Genomic DNA, 17843 nt, shown 5'->3' with positions numbered 1-17843 from the left:
TCAGCCTATTGGTTTCACTTTACGCACCCGGGTGCCATAAAGTATTTTCTGTGTTGTACACTAATACATATTTATGCAGTAAAATAATACCGGCAGTTGAACTGAAATTGTTTGTAGTCAGTGTTCCTTGTTTCTAAGGACCTAGTAATTTACTGCCATTAACGTGCAAATGTAAGAAGTTAATCCCTCTTATGTCTTGAGTTTAATTCTAGGCGCAGTCAAAATTGATTAAACTAAAACAGTACAACGTGTAATGAATGTTGTAGGTTTAATGAGTGGTCTTTGTATGCAACATTAATCATTGGCCTACCTACGTTGTAATCCAGGTGGTCTTTGCGTAAAGTCGCGCGACAAACTTGACTGTTTGAAAATATGTTGTATTTTTATAAGAGATGGAGCGAGGTGAGTTTGTAGTAGATCTACACATATTTGCATTTTAATGTTAAATAACTTCACATGTGATCAAAAGTTTAACATTTTGGGAAATTATCTCATACATTATGAAAAGCTTTCGGAAGATTTCTTCTGATGGAAGCGCTTGTAATTGCTTTTCTCAATGCCGGTGAGATCAAACATCCACTTCACTTAAATCAAGCTGAAATAATGTTAATAATATTGATGTGACTCATTGTACTTCATGAAGTCCCATTAAAAAAAGCTTTCATATGGACAGATTATACGATAAGGTAAGATGATCTGCACCACTAATAGAAAATTGCTATAATGCATTCAAACTCTTGGTGTCAGTATAGACCAGGTATTAAGTCGAATGATCAGCCATTTTTGCACACCACCAGGATTGGGATCGTCCAGTCCTGTGTCCCTTCAGCCTTCAACAAAGACGACTACTGCTCTGAAGAGACATACATTTAGGAACTGAATAAGATATATTTCATGCTTGAAACATCTCTCTTTTTGTGTCGCGCTGTTGTCGGGTGATGGATCTACAGCGCGTTATTCAAAGCTGTGGCTTTGTCTTTTTCCTTGTTGTGGTGCACCACGCTCATGGAGATTTAAGCTATTCGGTGCAGGAGGAGCTGAAGCGCGGATTTGTTGTTGGAAATATCGCCAAGGATCTCGGGCTGGAGGTGGGCAGACTATCTGCTCGCAAAGCTCGTGTTGACATGGAGGGAAGCGACAGACAGTATTGCGGGATTAATCTACGAAATGGGGATTTATTGGTGGCGGACAGAATAGACAGAGAAGAGCATTGTGGAGAAAAACTGTCGTGTGTTCTCAAATTTGACTTGCTATTAGAAAATCCACTGGAGTTACACCGTTTGTCTCTGCAGGTGCAGGACGTGAACGACAATGCACCAGTTTTTCCAAAGGATATCATAAAGCTGGAAATCGGAGAGTCAGCTGATAAAGGTGCAAAATATCGCATTAATGCAGCCCGCGACGCAGACATAGGCAAAAATTCAGTCGAAAACTACATTCTTCAACAAAACCCACACTTTGTGTTCAGTATTCAGACGACAAGTGCTGGTAGTAAATACGGCGAGTTGGTTTTAGACAAGGAGTTAGACCGAGAGGAGCAGCAGGAGATGAAATTATTGCTGACCGCTGTAGATGGTGGTTCTCCTCAGAGATCCGGAACTGTCGTCATACACGTCATTGTACTTGATGCAAATGATAACGCCCCAGTATTTACTGAGGCCGTATATACAGCTACTTTACCGGAAGACTCCCCACTGAAAACGAAAGTTATCACTGTAAGTGCTACAGATGCAGATGAAGGTGTTAATGGAGAGGTTATATATGAATTTAGTTCAGTATCTGATAAATCACGAAAGCTTTTTTCTCTGGATGAGAAAACAGGAGAAATCAGTGTGACAGGTGACTTAGACTATGAAGAGGGATCTAAGTATGAGGTGTTTGTTGAAGCCAAAGACGGTTATGGGCTCTCTTCAGAAGCAAAAGTGATTATTGATATTACTGATGTGAATGACAATGCCCCGGTCATATACTTAAAATCACTTTCTAATCCCATACCTGAGAACGTGTCACCTGGTACAGAGGTGGGCATCATTAATGTGCAGGACAGAGACTCTGACAATAACAGACAGGTCCGCTGCTCCATTCAGCAAAATGTTCCTTTTAAGTTGGTTCCTTCTATTAAAAACTATTATTCTCTGGTGACCACAGGTCAACTGGACCGTGAACTAGTGTCTGATTACAACATTACAATCACTGCCACTGACGAGGGCTCTCCACCTCTGTCCTCCTCTAAAACTGTTCAGTTATCTGTAGCTGACATCAACGACAACCCACCTGTGTTTGAGGAACAGTCGTACAGCGCATATGTGACTGAAAATAACAAACCTGGCTCCACTTTATGTTCCGTTAGTGCTCGAGACCCCGACTGGAGACAAAACGGTACAGTGATTTATTCTCTGTTACCTGGTGAGGTGAACGGTGCCCCGGTGTCCTCCTATCTGTCTGTTAACGGAGACACGGGGGTGATCCACGCTGTCAGGTCGTTTGATTACGAACAGTTCAGGAGCTTTAAAGTCCACGTGATGGCCAGAGACAACGGTTCTCCTCCGCTCAGCAGCAACGTGACCGTCAGTGCTTTCATATCAGATGTGAACGACAACTCTCCTCAGATCCTGTACCCCGCCCCGGAGGGCAACTCCTTCATGACCGAGCTGGTCCCCAAAGCTGCACACGGAGGCTCTCTGGTGTCCAAAGTGATAGCAGTGGACGCGGACTCTGGACAGAACGCCTGGCTGTCCTATCATATAGTCAAATCCACTGATCCGGGACTTTTCACTATTGGTCTCCACAGCGGAGAGATCAGGACACAGCGGGACATTTCTGAGTCTGACAGCATGAAACAGAACCTGATTGTGGCAGTGAAAGATAACGGACAGCCCTCTCTGTCTGCCACCTGCTCCATGTATTTACTGATTTCTGATAACTTGGCTGAGGTGCCAGAACTGAAGGATATTTCCTATGATGAGAAGAACTCCAAACTGACCTCTTACCTGATCATCGCTCTGGTGTCAGTGTCCACCTTTTTTCTGACTTTCATCATCATCGTCCTGGGTGTGAGGTTTTGTCGCAGGAGAAAGCCCAGACTGTTGTTTGACGGAGCAGTCGCCATCCCCAGCGCTTATCTCCCTCCTAATTACGCAGATGTTGACGGCACAGGAACTTTACGCAGCACTTACAATTATGACGCCTACCTGACAACAGGTTCTAGAACCAGTGACTTTAAGTTTGTGACGTCTTACAATGACAACACACTTCCTGCTGACCAGACTCTGAGGAAAAGTCCATCAGACTTTGCTGATGCATTTGGAGATAGTGATGCTTCTCCCGAGGTAGGAATACGTGTCACGTGTTTTGCTTATACTTATAATTGTATCTCGGTAATTCATTCAAAAGAAAGGTAAACATTTATGTCAACCTTTTTGGTCTTTTCATAAGAATGAATGAAGTTAAAAGTAAAATTCACACCACTGTCATACAGGTAACGTGTTATCATTTTAATTTTAAGTCTAAAATACAACAATAACCTTCAACGCGAATTCATAAGCTTAATTTCCCCACGAAATTGTCACACTGAGTTTGATGTTACACCACAGAGCGCAAGTAATCCTCTTCCTGTCGTTTTCCCCCTAGTTTTGGTCATTTCTTTTTACATAGTGTGCAGAATTGTCAAATTGTGTTGCTTTTTGAGAGATGTGTTCCTCTTTTGTATATTTTCCTCTCAGACTATATCATTTGTTCACACATCGGTGTCTGTGCTTTGGAGTACTACTGGCTTTTCCTCTGTGTTGCTGTCCGTGGTCCTGAAATTACCGCTTGTTCACGTCGTGGTGTTTTTTTTTTTTTTTTTTAAGTTTTTTTAAATTTTTTAACGCTTCGTCATTTCCCCTTTATCTTTAAATGTATTAATTTTTCTCTATTTGCGCGGGGAAGGGTATATATATATTTATAATATATATAAATTTAGGAGGGAGAGGGGAAAGACATGCAGTAATAGCCATTGTTCGGAGTCAAACTCATGGGTAATTCACCAATGCCTCCACGATGTGAGCCACTGGAGCGCCACAGCCTATTAGTTTTGCTTTTCACAACCGGGTCCCATAAGATCTTTGCTGTGTAGTACACTTATATATTTTTATGCAGTAAAAAAAAAAACACCGATAGTTGAACTGAAGTGAATTAAATCATTTGTAGTCGATGAGAAACATTCCTTGTTTGTTAGTGCATGATATTAAGGACCTACAAACCTACTGCCATTAACGTATAAATATTTGCAGGAAGTAAATCTCTCGTCTTTAGTTTCATTCTCATTGAAGTCGGAATTGATGATAATAAAACAGTGCAACGACTAATGAATGTTATCAGTTTGATCAGTGGTGTTTGTATGTAACATGGATTTGTATTACGCCTGCTTTGTAATTCATGTTATCTTTGCGTGAAGTCGCACGACAGACTTTTAATGTTGAAATATATTTTGTAGTTTTGCTAAAAGAGGGATGAAGATGAGCTTCTGGTCGCTTTTACTTAAAACGTTGAATAACTTAATGTGTGATCAAATAGGAGAGTGTTATTCTAGTTTCATTATGAAAAGCTTTTGGTGGATTTCCTCTGATGGAAGCGCTTGTAATTGTTTTTCTCAACCCAAGTGAGATCAACCATCCACGACATTTAAATCCATCTAAAATAATGTACATAATATTTTTGTGCCGCATTACACTTTGTGAAGTCTCAATAAGATGAGCTTTCATTCAAACATTATGGCCAAATTATCCGATAAGGGATTTTGAAGATGATCCTCCACACCAGAAATGGAAAATTGCAATGATACATTCAAACTCTTGGTGTCAGTATAGACCAGCTATTAAGTCGAATGATCAGCCATTTTTGCACACCACCAGGATTGGGATCGTCCAGTCCTGTGTCCCTTCAGCCTTCAACAAAGACGACTACTGCTCTGAAGAGACATACATTTAGGAACAGAATAAGATATATTTCAAGCTTGAAACATCTCTCTTTTTGTGTCGCACTGTTGTCGGGTGATGGATCTACAGCGCGTTATTCAGAGCTATGGCTTTGTCTTTTTCCTTGTTGTGGTGCACCATGCTCATGGAGATTTGAGCTATTCTGTTCAGGAGGAGCTGAAGCGCGGATCTGTTATTGGAAATATCGCCAAGGATCTCGGGCTGGAGGTGGGCAGACTATCTGCTCGCAAAGCTCGTGTTGACATGGAGGGAAGCGACAGACAGTATTGCGGGATAAATCTACGAAATGGGGATTTATTGGTGGCGGACCGAATAGACAGAGAGGAACATTGTGGAGAAAAGCCGTCGTGTGTTCTCAAATTTGACATGCTATTAGAAAATCCACTGGAGTTACACCGGTTGTCTCTGCAGGTGCAGGACGTCAACGACAATGCACCAGTTTTTCCAAAGGATATCATAAAGCTGGAAATCACAGAGTCAGCTGTTAAAGGCGCTAGGTATCGCATTAATGCAGCCCGCGACGCAGACATAGGCAAAAATTCTGTCGAAAACTACGTTCTTCAACAAAACCCACACTTTGTGTTCAGTATTCAGACGACAAGTGCTGGTAGCAAATACGGCGAGTTGGTTTTAGACAAGGAGTTAGACCGAGAGGAGCAGCAGGAGATGAAATTGTTGCTGACCGCTGTAGATGGTGGTTCTCCTCAGAGATCCGGAACTGTCGTCATACACGTCATTGTACTTGATGCAAATGATAACGCCCCAGTATTTACTGAGGCCGTATATACAGCTACTTTACCAGAAGACTCCCCACTGAAAACGAAAGTTATCACTGTAAGTGCTACAGATGCAGATGAAGGTGTTAATGGAGAGGTTACATATGAATTTAGTTCAGTATCTGATAAATCACGAAAGCTTTTTTCTCTGGATGAGAAAACAGGAGAAATCAGTGTGACAGGTGGCTTAGACTATGAAGAGGGATCTAAGTATGAGGTGTTTGTTGGGGCCAAAGACGGTTATGGGCTCTCTTCAGAAGCAAAAGTGATTATTGATATTACTGATGTGAATGACAATGCCCCGGTCATATACCTAAAATCACTCTCAAATCCCATACCTGAGAACGTGTCACCTGGTACAGAGGTGGGCATCATTAATGTGCAGGACAGAGACTCAGAGAATAACAAACAGGTCCGCTGCTCCATTCAGCAAAATGTTCCTTTTAAGTTGGTTCCTTCTATTAAAAACTATTATTCTCTGGTGACCACAGGACAACTGGACCGTGAACTAGTTTCTGATTACAACATTACAATCACTGCCACTGACGAGGGCTCTCCACCTCTGTCCTCCTCTAAAACTGTTGAGTTATCTGTAGCTGACATCAACGACAACCCACCTGTGTTTGAGGAACAGTCGTACAGCGCGTATGTGACTGAAAATAACAAACCTGGCTCCACCTTATGTTCCGTTAGTGCTCGAGACCCCGACTGGAGACAAAACGGTACAGTGATTTATTCTCTGTTACCTGGTGAGGTGAACGGTGCCCCGGTGTCCTCCTATCTGTCTGTGAACGGAGACACGGGGGTGATCCACGCTGTCAGGTCGTTTGATTATGAACAGTTCAGGAGCTTTAAAGTCCACGTGATGGCCAGAGACAACGGTTCTCCTCCGCTCAGCAGCAACGTGACCGTCAGTGTTTTCATATCAGATGTGAACGACAACTCTCCTCAGATCCTGTACCCCGCCCCGGAGGGCAACTCCTTCATGACCGAGCTGGTCCCCAAAGCTGCACACGGAGGCTCTCTGGTGTCCAAAGTGATAGCAGTGGACGCGGACTCTGGACAGAACGCCTGGCTGTCCTATCATATAGTCAAATCCACTGATCCGGGACTTTTCACTATTGGTCTCCACAGCGGAGAGATCAGGACACAGCGGGACATTTCTGAGTCTGACAGCATGAAACAGAACCTGATTGTGGCAGTGAAAGATAACGGACAGCCCTCTCTGTCTGCCACCTGCTCCATGTATTTACTGATTTCTGATAACTTGGCTGAGGTGCCAGAACTGAAGGATATTTCTTATGATGAGAAGAACTCCAAACTGACCTCTTACCTGATCATCGCTCTGGTGTCAGTGTCCACCTTTTTTCTGACTTTCATCATCATCGTCCTTGGTGTGATGTTTTGTCGCAGGAGAAAGCCCAGACTGTTGTTTGACGGAGCAGTCGCCATCCCCAGCGCTTATCTCCCTCCTAATTACGCAGATGTTGACGGCACAGGAACTTTACGCAGCACTTACAATTATGACGCCTACCTGACAACAGGTTCAAGAACCAGTGACTTTAAGTTCGTGACGTCTTACAATGACAACACACTTCCTGCTGACCAGACAATGAAGAAAAGTGCTTCAGACTTCGCTGAAGTGTTTGGAGACAGTGATGCTTCTCCTGAGGTAGGGTGAGGTGTCACGTGTACTGTAACCTTTTGTCTTTGTGTGATATAGTCCAGGCAATGCCCGCGATTCACTATTTTGCTTGCCTTTATTTTCCTTTTTTTATTTTTATTTTTATTTTTTTTTTTACAAACGTGAACTTTAAAAGCATAACAAGTGTATGATACATTTCCATGCGATTTAAACGTTTTCATGACGATTGTGCGTCATAGTACATGACAACTTGTAACATCTTGTTTTAGCGCCCTTTTTAGCTTAACTTTTGTCTTTTGTATTGAATACAGGGAACGCGTTCTCTGTTATTGGAAATTTTCCATTTCTCTCATTTCTGGTGAAACGGTGTGACACTTACCCCCCACCTACCCAAAATAAGACGCATTGTTTAATTGTGTCTATTCTCAGAGGTGTAGCTATTGTGTTTCTTTTGTGTCTGTACTTTGAGTTACGCACCACCGGTTGGTGCTGTCCTTGGTGCTGAAACTCATGCTAGTTTCCGAGGTACTTGGTACTTTACAAGGTCTCTCTTCCTTAGAGGTCATGTGATCTTCAACAAAAGTTTACTTGTTTAAGGTGGATCTGGGAACAATTGCTTGTTTTGTGACATGTTTTGGTTTTTGCAGTAGCCATTTATTTAAATGTAATTGCTGTCCTGCTTTCCATGTGAAGATAGATTATCTAATGGGATAATATTAATGAGTCCTTCAATTGAATGTTGGTTTGGTATGGGAGGGATGCATGTGTTTGTTTCCTGTCTTTAAGTAGTGTGGCACAAAGTTCGGTAACTAGTGGTTGATAGAAATTATTTACTGACCCATCGACATCCACAGCGCATGTCTCCATCATAAATACCCAGATTCTGATGCGTTACAGGAATTTAACACAACAATTACAATCATTAATCCTCCCTGATATCACGTTGAAGAACTCATGACTGTAAGTTTGTGACATAACACACTCCCTGCTGACCAGACACAGAAGAAAAGATCATCAGACTTTGCTGAAGCATTTGGTGAATTGGAAGTATATTTAGAGGTATGATAGCCTCTGTAGAATTGAATTTTGTTCATATAAACATAAAGACCTCAACATAGTTGTTTTAACTTATGCAGGAGACTTCTGGACTTTTTGTCTAAAGAATCATTTGCATTTTTCATTTTGATCTTTATATTTGACATGTACTCTTTGGCTCATAATTTCTTAAACATTTAAGGGGTGTGTTCTTTTTTCTTTTTTTTCTTTTTTGGAAAAAGGATTTACTTCAACTATTGCAGTTTATTGTTTTATTATCCTTCATCATGTCTAGTGCTTATAAATGAGATGTCACTAACATCACTTCAAGATGTGACATTATAAGAACTGTAAAAAATCACTGCATGTTACATTGGACTGTGGTGTTTATAGGTATTTATTTCTAAGGCAGTATATTATGGCTATAATTCACGTCACTCGATTAAATGTTGAGAAATAGAATTTTTTGTCCGTTGTTCTCAATAGACTCTTTGCATTGATGTTGCACAAGGCTTATTTTGAAGCATCTGGAGCCTTTAGCCCTTTTAGGTGCTTTGTTTAAGGTGACACTTGAAGGAGGCAGTTGAGGAGAGCTCCCTGCTTCTATAAATAATGTCACACCCCTTTTATTTGCCAGGTATGGACATCACTCATTAGATCATTTGCAGATACCACATGGACAGAGTGGATTTATTAATGCTGTGGTCATTCTCATGGTTGTGTGGGGAAAAACCATATCTAATGTTGATACACTTTAGGTAGCCTACATCCCCTGCCTCTCTCTATCTATGTCTGCTTAATCTCTCTAGTACTTTTCACTTTCTCTTCATTATCTTTATAGTTGCACAATAGCATTGGATTAAAAATAAGTACATCATACCATACAGTTTATCAAATGTTTTTTGACAACAACTTCCAGAGATAGTCATGTCCTTATTCTACATTTTTATCTTTTGATTATTGTCACATTGTAAAGCAATTATCAATATAATTATTTAATCACATTGCTTTTAAATGTTTAAGTTATTCCATGGCCATAAAGTGATTCAGTGGATGAGGTCTCTTGGCTCATTTTATCATCTTTCTGTTGAGCCACTCCCCATCTTTCTCTTGAGGATGCTGTTACCCTGGTTATTTTGGTTCTCATTTTAAAGATGAAATGTTGAAAAGCATATTGATAACATACAAAGGATAATCACTGATCAGCAATTCTGGTTATCTCTGATATTCTTGATTCTCTCTGTGCTTGTTGGAATTCATAATCTGTATTTTGGGCTTGGAGATTTGTTTTTCTTCAGTGATACAAGCATAGCACAAGGCATGCAAGACTTCCAAAATCTGGTCTAAAGAGCATCATAAGACTCCTGAATCTAGCAATATGTCAACATTTATGGTCTCTGACACAAAAAAAGACACCTGGGATTGAACAGAGTCTATGAAAAGTTATGATCTAGAAACCAAACAAGCTTTTATTACAACAGATTGCTTTGAACTATTGGATTGGCTTGAAAAAGAAAATTCCACATGCGGTGTGATCTTAACTTTCCCAGCACTATCACTTCAAAAAGTGTACTCATTCCTTCACTTTTTTTTTAAATTCATTGTTATTCTTGAACTTGACTCACGGTGTCGCTGTACACCACCCTTTAATACACTAACTTAGTCCTCCATCCTTTGTGGACTGACGTTCTTGTACGACCATTGACTGGTGTGGATATCGTCGCATTCACTCCGAATTGCTGTTGCAATTCCTGTTAGGTGGTAAAACTGTATATATCGTTATTTCTTCACCGTATGACATCCGAAAGTTGAAGATGGATTCGAAAATGTCCTGGGATCAGATGTGCAGCATCTGTTTACTCTTTCTGTTTTTACATGTCGCGCATGGGGACATGAGCTATTCTTTTCCAGAGGAGATGAAACGCGGATCAGTTATTGGGGATATCGCTAAGGATCTCGGACTGGAAACTGGCGTGCTTTCTAGACGAGCAGCCCGCATTGACAACGACGGGACTGACAAACGTTACTGTGACATAAACCTGAACAACGGGGAACTGATTGTTGCTGACAGGATTGACCGAGAGGGGCTTTGTGGCGGAAAGGCTTCATGCGTCTTGAAACACGAGCTTGTGCTGGAGAATCCTCTTGAACTCCATCGAATTAGTCTGCACGTTCAAGATATTAATGATAACTCGCCACAGTTTAAAGAAGAACTGATCAACATAGAGATTCGCGAGTCGGCAGACAGGGGAGCTCGTTTTGTGATAGAGGAGGCGCGCGATGCGGATGTAGGCCAAAATTCAGTTCAACACTACAGCCTTAAGAAGAACGAGAATTTCGTTTTGTCTGCTGATGGAAACTCAATGGAGCTGGTTCTTGATAAAGAGCTTGATCGTGAAAAGCAAGGAGAAATGAATTTGCTCCTCAAAGCTCTAGATGGTGGCTCCCCTCAGAGATCAGGTACCGTGGTTATTCACGTCACTGTGCTGGATGCTAATGATAACGCCCCAGTGTTTAGCCAGGCCGTTTATAAAGCCAGTCTGCCTGAAAACTCTCCTGTAGACACTGTGGTGGTCACAGTGAGCGCGACTGATGCAGACGAGGGAGTCAATGGAGATGTGACATATGACTTTGGACATGTTACTGAAGATGTGGAGAAAATATTTAGTATTAATCATAAAGTAGGTGAGATACGAGTAATTGGTGCCGTTGATTATGAAATCACTACAACATTTGAAATACGCGTTAAAGCCAAAGATGGGTTAGGACTTTCATCTTATGCTAATGTCATAATTTCTATCACTGATGTGAACGATAACGCCCCTGTAGTCAGTTTGAAATCACTAAAAAATCCCATACCAGAGGATACTCCAGTTGGTACAGAGGTGGGCATCGTTAACGTGCAGGACAGAGACTCAGACAATAACAAACAGGTCCGCTGCTCCATTCAGCAAAATGTTCCTTTTAAGTTGGTTCCTTCTATTAAAAACTATTATTCTCTGGTGACCACAGGACAACTGGACCGTGAACTAGTGTCTGATTACAACATTACAATCACTGCCACTGACGAGGGCTCTCCACCTCTGTCCTCCTCTAAAACTGTTCAGTTATCTGTAGCTGACATCAACGACAACCCACCTGTGTTTGAGGAACAGTCGTACAGCGCATATGTGACTGAAAATAACAAACCTGGCTCCACCTTATGTTCCGTTAGTGCTCGAGACCCCGACTGGAGACAAAACGGTACAGTGATTTATTCTCTGTTACCTGGTGAGGTGAACGGTGCCCCGGTGTCCTCCTATCTGTCTGTTAACGGAGACACGGGGGTGATCCACGCTGTCAGGTCGTTTGATTACGAACAGTTCAGGAGCTTTAAAGTCCACGTGATGGCCAGAGACAACGGTTCTCCTCCGCTCAGCAGCAACGTGACCGTCAGTGTTTTCATATCAGATGTGAACGACAACTCTCCTCAGATCCTGTACCCCGCCCCGGAGGGCAACTCCTTCATGACCGAGCTGGTCCCCAAAGCTGCACACGGAGGCTCTCTGGTGTCCAAAGTGATAGCAGTGGACGCGGACTCTGGACAGAACGCCTGGCTGTCCTATCATATAGTCAAATCCACTGATCCGGGACTTTTCACTATTGGCCTCCACAGCGGAGAGATCAGGACACAGCGGGACATTTCTGAGTCTGACAGCATGAAACAGAACCTGATTGTGGCAGTGAAAGATAACGGACAGCCCTCTCTGTCTGCCACCTGCTCCATGTATTTACTGATTTCTGATAACTTGGCTGAGGTGCCAGAACTGAAGGACATTTCCTATGATGAGAAGAACTCCAAACTGACCTCTTACCTGATCATCGCTCTGGTGTCAGTGTCCACCTTTTTTCTGACTTTCATCATCATCATCCTGGGTGTGAGGTTTTGTCGCAGGAGAAAGCCCAGACTGTTGTTTGACGGAGCAGTCGCCATCCCCAGCGCTTATCTCCCTCCTAATTACGCAGATGTTGACGGCACAGGAACTTTACGCAGCACTTACAATTATGACGCCTACCTGACAACAGGTTCTAGAACCAGTGACTTTAAGTTTGTGACGTCTTACAATGACAACACACTTCCTGCTGACCAGACTCTGAGGAAAAGTCCATCAGACTTCGCTGATGCGTTTGGCGATTGTGATGCATCTCCTGAGGTAGGATGAGGTGTCACGTGTGCTTTAAAGGGATAGTTCACCCAAAATTCAAATTTCACTCATTATCTACTCCCCCTCATGTCGACTAAGAGCTGTGAGAATTTTCAGAGTCCTCCATGCCTTCTCTGAGTTACGGGGGGTCCGCGCAGCAGTATTTGTCCATATAATGGTTGTCAATGGATACCAACTTTCTTCGTTCAAAAAGACACACCAAAAATCACCCAAATACCTACATACTGCTCGTCTGTAATGTCCCTCTTGTATTGAAGCCCCGACATGAGAAATTGTTCCGAAAAAAATTAAATAAGTATATATTTTAAGCTTGTTTGTAGCGGAAGCTCCCAGTGTCTCGGTTCACTGCTCTTCCTGTGTCAGTGCAAATCTTGCGTGATTTGCACCGACCGGCAGAACAATTTCTCATGTCGGGGCTTCAATACAAGAGGGACATTACAGACGAGCAGTATGGAGGTATTTGGATGTTTTTTGGTGTATCTTTTTGGACGAAGAAAGTTGGTATCCATTGACAACCATTATATGGACAAATACTGCTGCGTGGACCCCCCCGTAACTTAGAGAAGGCACGGAAGGACTCTGAAAATTCTCACAGCTCTTAGTCGACATGAGGATGAGTAGATAATGAGAAATTTGAATTTTGGGTGAACTATCCCTTTAACCATTTGTCTTTGTGTGAAAACAGATCAGGGAATGCCCATGAGTCAGTCTTTTACTTGTCTTTATTGTCCTTTTTTCAAACGGGAATTTTTAAAGCATAAAAAGTGTGTGATAAATTTACATTCTATGTTTTAAACTACAATGAAACGTTTCCATGACGATTGTGCGTCATAGTACACCTGTAACATCTTTCTTTAGCGCCCATTTGCTTTTAACTTTGGTGTTTTTATTGGATTTACAAGGATTGCCTTTTCTGTAATTGGATATTTTCCAATTCTCCAATTTCTGGTGAAACTGTGTAAAATCCTCCCACCACCCACCCAAAATAAGACGCATTGTCTTTTCTTGAGGTGTATTGTGTTGTGTGTCTGTACTTTGAGTTACGCACCATCGGTTGGTGCTGTCCTTGGTTCTGAAACGTAGCCCCTCTGACTTTGCTGAAGTGTGTGGAAGTTGTGTCGGTTCGTCCGAAGCGCTGAGACTTCTTCTATAAAAGTTCTTTAGGTCATGCCCAAGACGCCTTTTCTGCAGTTCGCTGCCCACTTGATTGCTCTTTTTGGTCAGCAAAACATTTGAAGTAAGCTACGTTTTCTCTGCCTTACTGGAGCTCAACTCGTAGAGCCGATCCATCTTCCAGGATTTTGTGGCCATGCCATTATTTTGACACCGAAATTCCTCTCCTTCCTGAGTTTTATGTTAATGACATTCATTTGACATTACCTATTCTGAATGGCCTTGGTCTCTCTCTGATTAATATAATGATTTTAAGTTTTTAAATAAGTATATAGTTTAGTTATTTTGTAAATCTTTACAAAATATTTCTCAGCCCTATTTATTGAAGGAGATACGACCATAGAACACAGACATCAACTGAAGTGCACCTCTTTTTTCCCATTCTCTTTCATTATGGTTGTTGTGATCCCCAGTGGTACTGAATTAGGCTAATTTGGCAGCATTATGAAGTATGTACATGTATTCCACTGCATGCAATTGTTGGTGTCTTAATAGTCTTACAAGGTATGAGGACGAACATCAAAGGAGAAATGGTGTGAGAAAGGTTTATCAAAAAGCCTCGCAGAAGCAGTGTGCTATTTAGTTTAAACTTGGGCAGTGTCTCGGTTGGTCTTGGTTAAGGTTCCATCAAGGTAACTGAAATGACAACACTATTTTCTACCTTCGTAACAGTTGTTGGCCAACTATCAACGACAAAATGTCATGTTTAAAGCTTTTTGTTAACAGTCCTCCATCAGTGATGGTTACTACATCAACAACAAAAATAATATTTTCATCATGCTCATCAAGGTAGACTTAATTAATGTCTCCCCACATTTCTCAAAATCCTGACGAGCTTTTATTCCAAATAGATCTTTGTGAAACATTCATACTCTAACATAGTTTACAAAATCTACTGAGAATTAATCAGTAGTCAAGTGATGGTCTAATCACACCAATACATTTGCTGTTAAGATCAATTTCAAGTTTAAAAAGTGATCGCTATAGGTCACATGAATAGGCCTACATATTGTTCATTCTAATGTTTACAGGACAGTTTAGCTTTATTTGAGATCAAAGGAAACAATTCCCTGTATCTCATAAAAATGCTCTGTTCTCATTTTTCTCATGCTATCTATATTTTGACATAGCCTACGAGTCATTTTATAACGTATGTTGTATCTGAGACACAGAACAATTCCATGTTCATTTGTCCTTTTTAATTTCATTTAGAAGAAATATTCAGACAATCTTAAAAGTAAATGATGTCATTGTGGTTGTGGTGGTGAGTATGTTTTTTCAATTGTTGTATGATTTAAACGTTTCAAAATTGAAAAAAAAAATTGTCTTGTCATACGTAAAAAATGCTCATGGTGTCACTGTGCACTAAAAAACCGGAAGGCTTGGTCATTCTCCACCCTTCACTGTCAACGATTTCATATCCTACGTGTGGTATTGTGCTGCAGTTTAAAGGAATGCGTGGTAGCATTGACATAGTTTAAGGGTTGTATATTTTTCAGGCAATCACACGTCTCGTATATCGTAATATAGACGTCTTTGTAGCGTTACTGCTCTGTTTTTCAGCAACAATGGGACATAATGGACTTGCCCAGCACTACGGTCTTGCATTTATATTTTTTGCTCTCCACTTTGTCCATGGAGACGTTAGCTACTCTGTACCGGAGGAGATGAAACGTGGATCTGTGATTGGAAATATCGCTAAGGATGTTGGACTTGATTTGAGCAGGCTGTCTACTCGAAAGGCTCGTATCGATACAGAGGACGACAACGTTCAGTACTGCGGTGTAAATCTCAATACCGGAGACTTGATTGTACAAGAAAGGATTGATAGGGAAGGGCTTTGTGCGAAAAAGGCCTCGTGTGTTGTGAAACAAGAACTCGTATTGGAAAACCCATTAGAGCTACACCGTATAAGCATCCGCGTTCAAGATATTAATGATAATTCGCCACAGTTCAAGGAGGATTCACTCAGAATTGAAATTCAGGAATCAGCAGTTAAGGGAGCACGGTTCCTTTTAGGAGAGGCGCATGATTCTGATATTGGAGAAAATACTGTTCAGACCTACACACTTCAGGACAATAATCACTTTAAATTAGATGTAAACACAAAGGCAGGCGGAAGAAAATATTGTGAGTTAGTTTTAGAGAGAGAATTAGACAGAGAAGACAAAAACGAGATTATGCTGCTGCTTACCGCATTTGATGGCGGCTCTCCTCCGAGATCAGGCACTGCTATTATCCACGTCACTGTGCTGGATGCTAATGATAATGTACCAGTGTTTACCCAGACCGTTTATAAAGCCAGTCTGCCTGAAAACTCTCCTCTAGAAACGTTGGTGGTCACAGTGAGTGCAACTGATATAGACGAGGGCGTCAACGGTGAAGTTACTTATGAATTTGACCATGTTTCAGATGAAAATTACAATGTATTTTCTTTACACCCGAAGTCGGGAGAGGTGAGAGTAGCTGGATCTATTGATTATGAGAAAGTGTCATCGTATGATCTGCAGATCAGCGCCAAAGATGGTCTGGGTTTAGTCTCATATGCGACGTTAATGATTGAAATTACGGATACAAATGATAATGCTCCAGTGATACAACTAAAATCACTGTCTAATCCCATACCCGAGAACGTGTCACCTGGTACAGAGGTGGGCATCATTAACGTGCAGGACAGAGACTCAGACAATAACAAACAGGTCCGCTGCTCCATTCAGCAAAATGTTCCTTTCAAGTTAGTTCCTTCTATTAAAAACTATTATTCTCTGGTGACCACAGGACAACTGGACCGTGAACTAGTGTCTGATTACAACATTACAATCACTGCCACTGACGAGGGCTCTCCACCTCTGTCCTCCTCTAAAACTGTTCAGTTATCTGTAGCTGACATCAACGACAACCCACCTGTGTTTGAGGAACAGTCGTACAGCGCATATGTGACTGAAAATAACAAACCTGGCTCCACTTTATGTTCCGTTAGCGCTCGAGACCCCGACTGGAGACAAAACGGTACAGTGATTTATTCTCTGTTACCTGGTGAGGTGAACGGTGCCCCGGTGTCCTCCTATCTGTCTGTTAACGGAGACACGGGGATGATCCACGCTGTCAGGTCGTTTGATTATGAACAGTTCAGGAGCTTTAAAGTCCACGTGATGGCCAGAGACAACGGTTCTCCTCCGCTCAGCAGCAACGTGACCGTCAGTGTTTTCATATCAGATGTGAACGACAACTCTCCTCAGATCCTGTACCCCGCCCCGGAGGGCAACTCCTTCATGACCGAGCTGGTCCCCAAAGCTGCACACGGAGGCTCTCTGGTGTCCAAAGTGATAGCAGTGGACGCGGACTCTGGACAGAACGCCTGGCTGTCCTATCATATAGTCAAATCCACTGATCCGGGACTTTTCACTATTGGTCTCCACAGCGGAGAGATCAGGACACAGCGGGACATTTCTGAGTCTGACAGCATGAAACAGAACCTGATTGTGGCAGTGAAAGATAACGGACAGCCCTCTCTGTCTGCCACCTGCTCCATGTATTTACTGATTTCTGATAACTTGGCTGAGGTGCCAGAACTGAAGGACATTTCTTATGATGAGAAGAACTCCAAACTGACCTCTTACCTGATCATCGCTCTGGTGTCAGTGTCCACCTTTTTTCTGACTTTCATCATCATCGTCCTGGGTGTGAGGTTTTGTCGCAGGAGAAAGCCCAGACTGTTGTTTGACGGAGCAGTCGCCATCCCCAGCGCTTATCTCCCTCCTAATTACGCAGATGTTGACTGCACAGGAACTTTACGCAGCACTTACAATTATGACGCCTACCTGACAACAGGTTCTAGAACCAGTGACTTTAAGTTCGTGACGTCTTACAACGACAACACACTTCCTGCTGACCAGACAATGAAGAAAAGTGCTTCAGACTTCGCTGAAGTGTTTGGAAGTTGTGACGCTTCCCCCGAGGTAGGATGAGGTGTCACACGTGCTTTAACAATTTATCTTTGTGTTATATAGTTCAGTCAATGCCCACGATT

At 42.0% G+C, this 17843-nt stretch overlaps 5 protein-coding genes across 5 annotated transcripts in view; all 5 read left to right on the top strand.

Moving 5' to 3' along the window:
• Positions 1 to 17843, top strand: part of LOC310993089 (protocadherin gamma-C5-like) — a gene marked incomplete at its 5' end in the record, with an annotated part of 337145 nt that overhangs the window by 53959 nt on the left and 265343 nt on the right. The gene's annotated exons all lie outside the window — the stretch shown is intronic.
• Positions 939 to 3401, top strand: LOC310992889 (protocadherin beta-15-like; the record flags this gene model as incomplete). Its single annotated transcript, XM_083981118.1, has 1 exon — positions 939 to 3401. One exon carries the CDS (start codon positions 939 to 941, stop codon positions 3399 to 3401), a length of 2463 nt encoding a protein of 820 aa, XP_083837244.1.
• LOC310992888 (protocadherin gamma-A12-like) lies at positions 5037 to 7436 on the top strand (the record flags this gene model as incomplete). The annotated part of the gene is made up of 1 exon (XM_083981117.1): positions 5037 to 7436. The coding sequence occupies one exon, from the start codon at positions 5037 to 5039 to the stop codon at positions 7434 to 7436; it is 2400 nt and encodes a 799-aa protein (XP_083837243.1).
• On the top strand, positions 10301 to 12637 carry LOC310993116 (protocadherin gamma-A11-like; the record flags this gene model as incomplete). Its single annotated transcript, XM_083981416.1, has 1 exon — positions 10301 to 12637. Exon 1 carries the CDS (start codon positions 10328 to 10330, stop codon positions 12635 to 12637), a length of 2310 nt encoding a protein of 769 aa, XP_083837542.1. The 5' UTR covers positions 10301 to 10327.
• LOC310993114 (protocadherin gamma-A11-like) lies at positions 15418 to 17781 on the top strand (the record flags this gene model as incomplete). Its single annotated transcript, XM_083981414.1, has 1 exon — positions 15418 to 17781. Exon 1 carries the CDS (start codon positions 15481 to 15483, stop codon positions 17779 to 17781), a length of 2301 nt encoding a protein of 766 aa, XP_083837540.1. The 5' UTR covers positions 15418 to 15480.

This window comes from Trachurus trachurus (assembly GCF_905171665.1).
Source record: "Trachurus trachurus genome assembly, chromosome: 10".
Lineage (NCBI taxonomy): Eukaryota > Metazoa > Chordata > Actinopteri > Carangiformes > Carangidae > Trachurus > Trachurus trachurus.
Note: the sequence above shows the minus strand (reverse complement) of the source record. Positions and strands in the feature narration are given on the sequence as shown.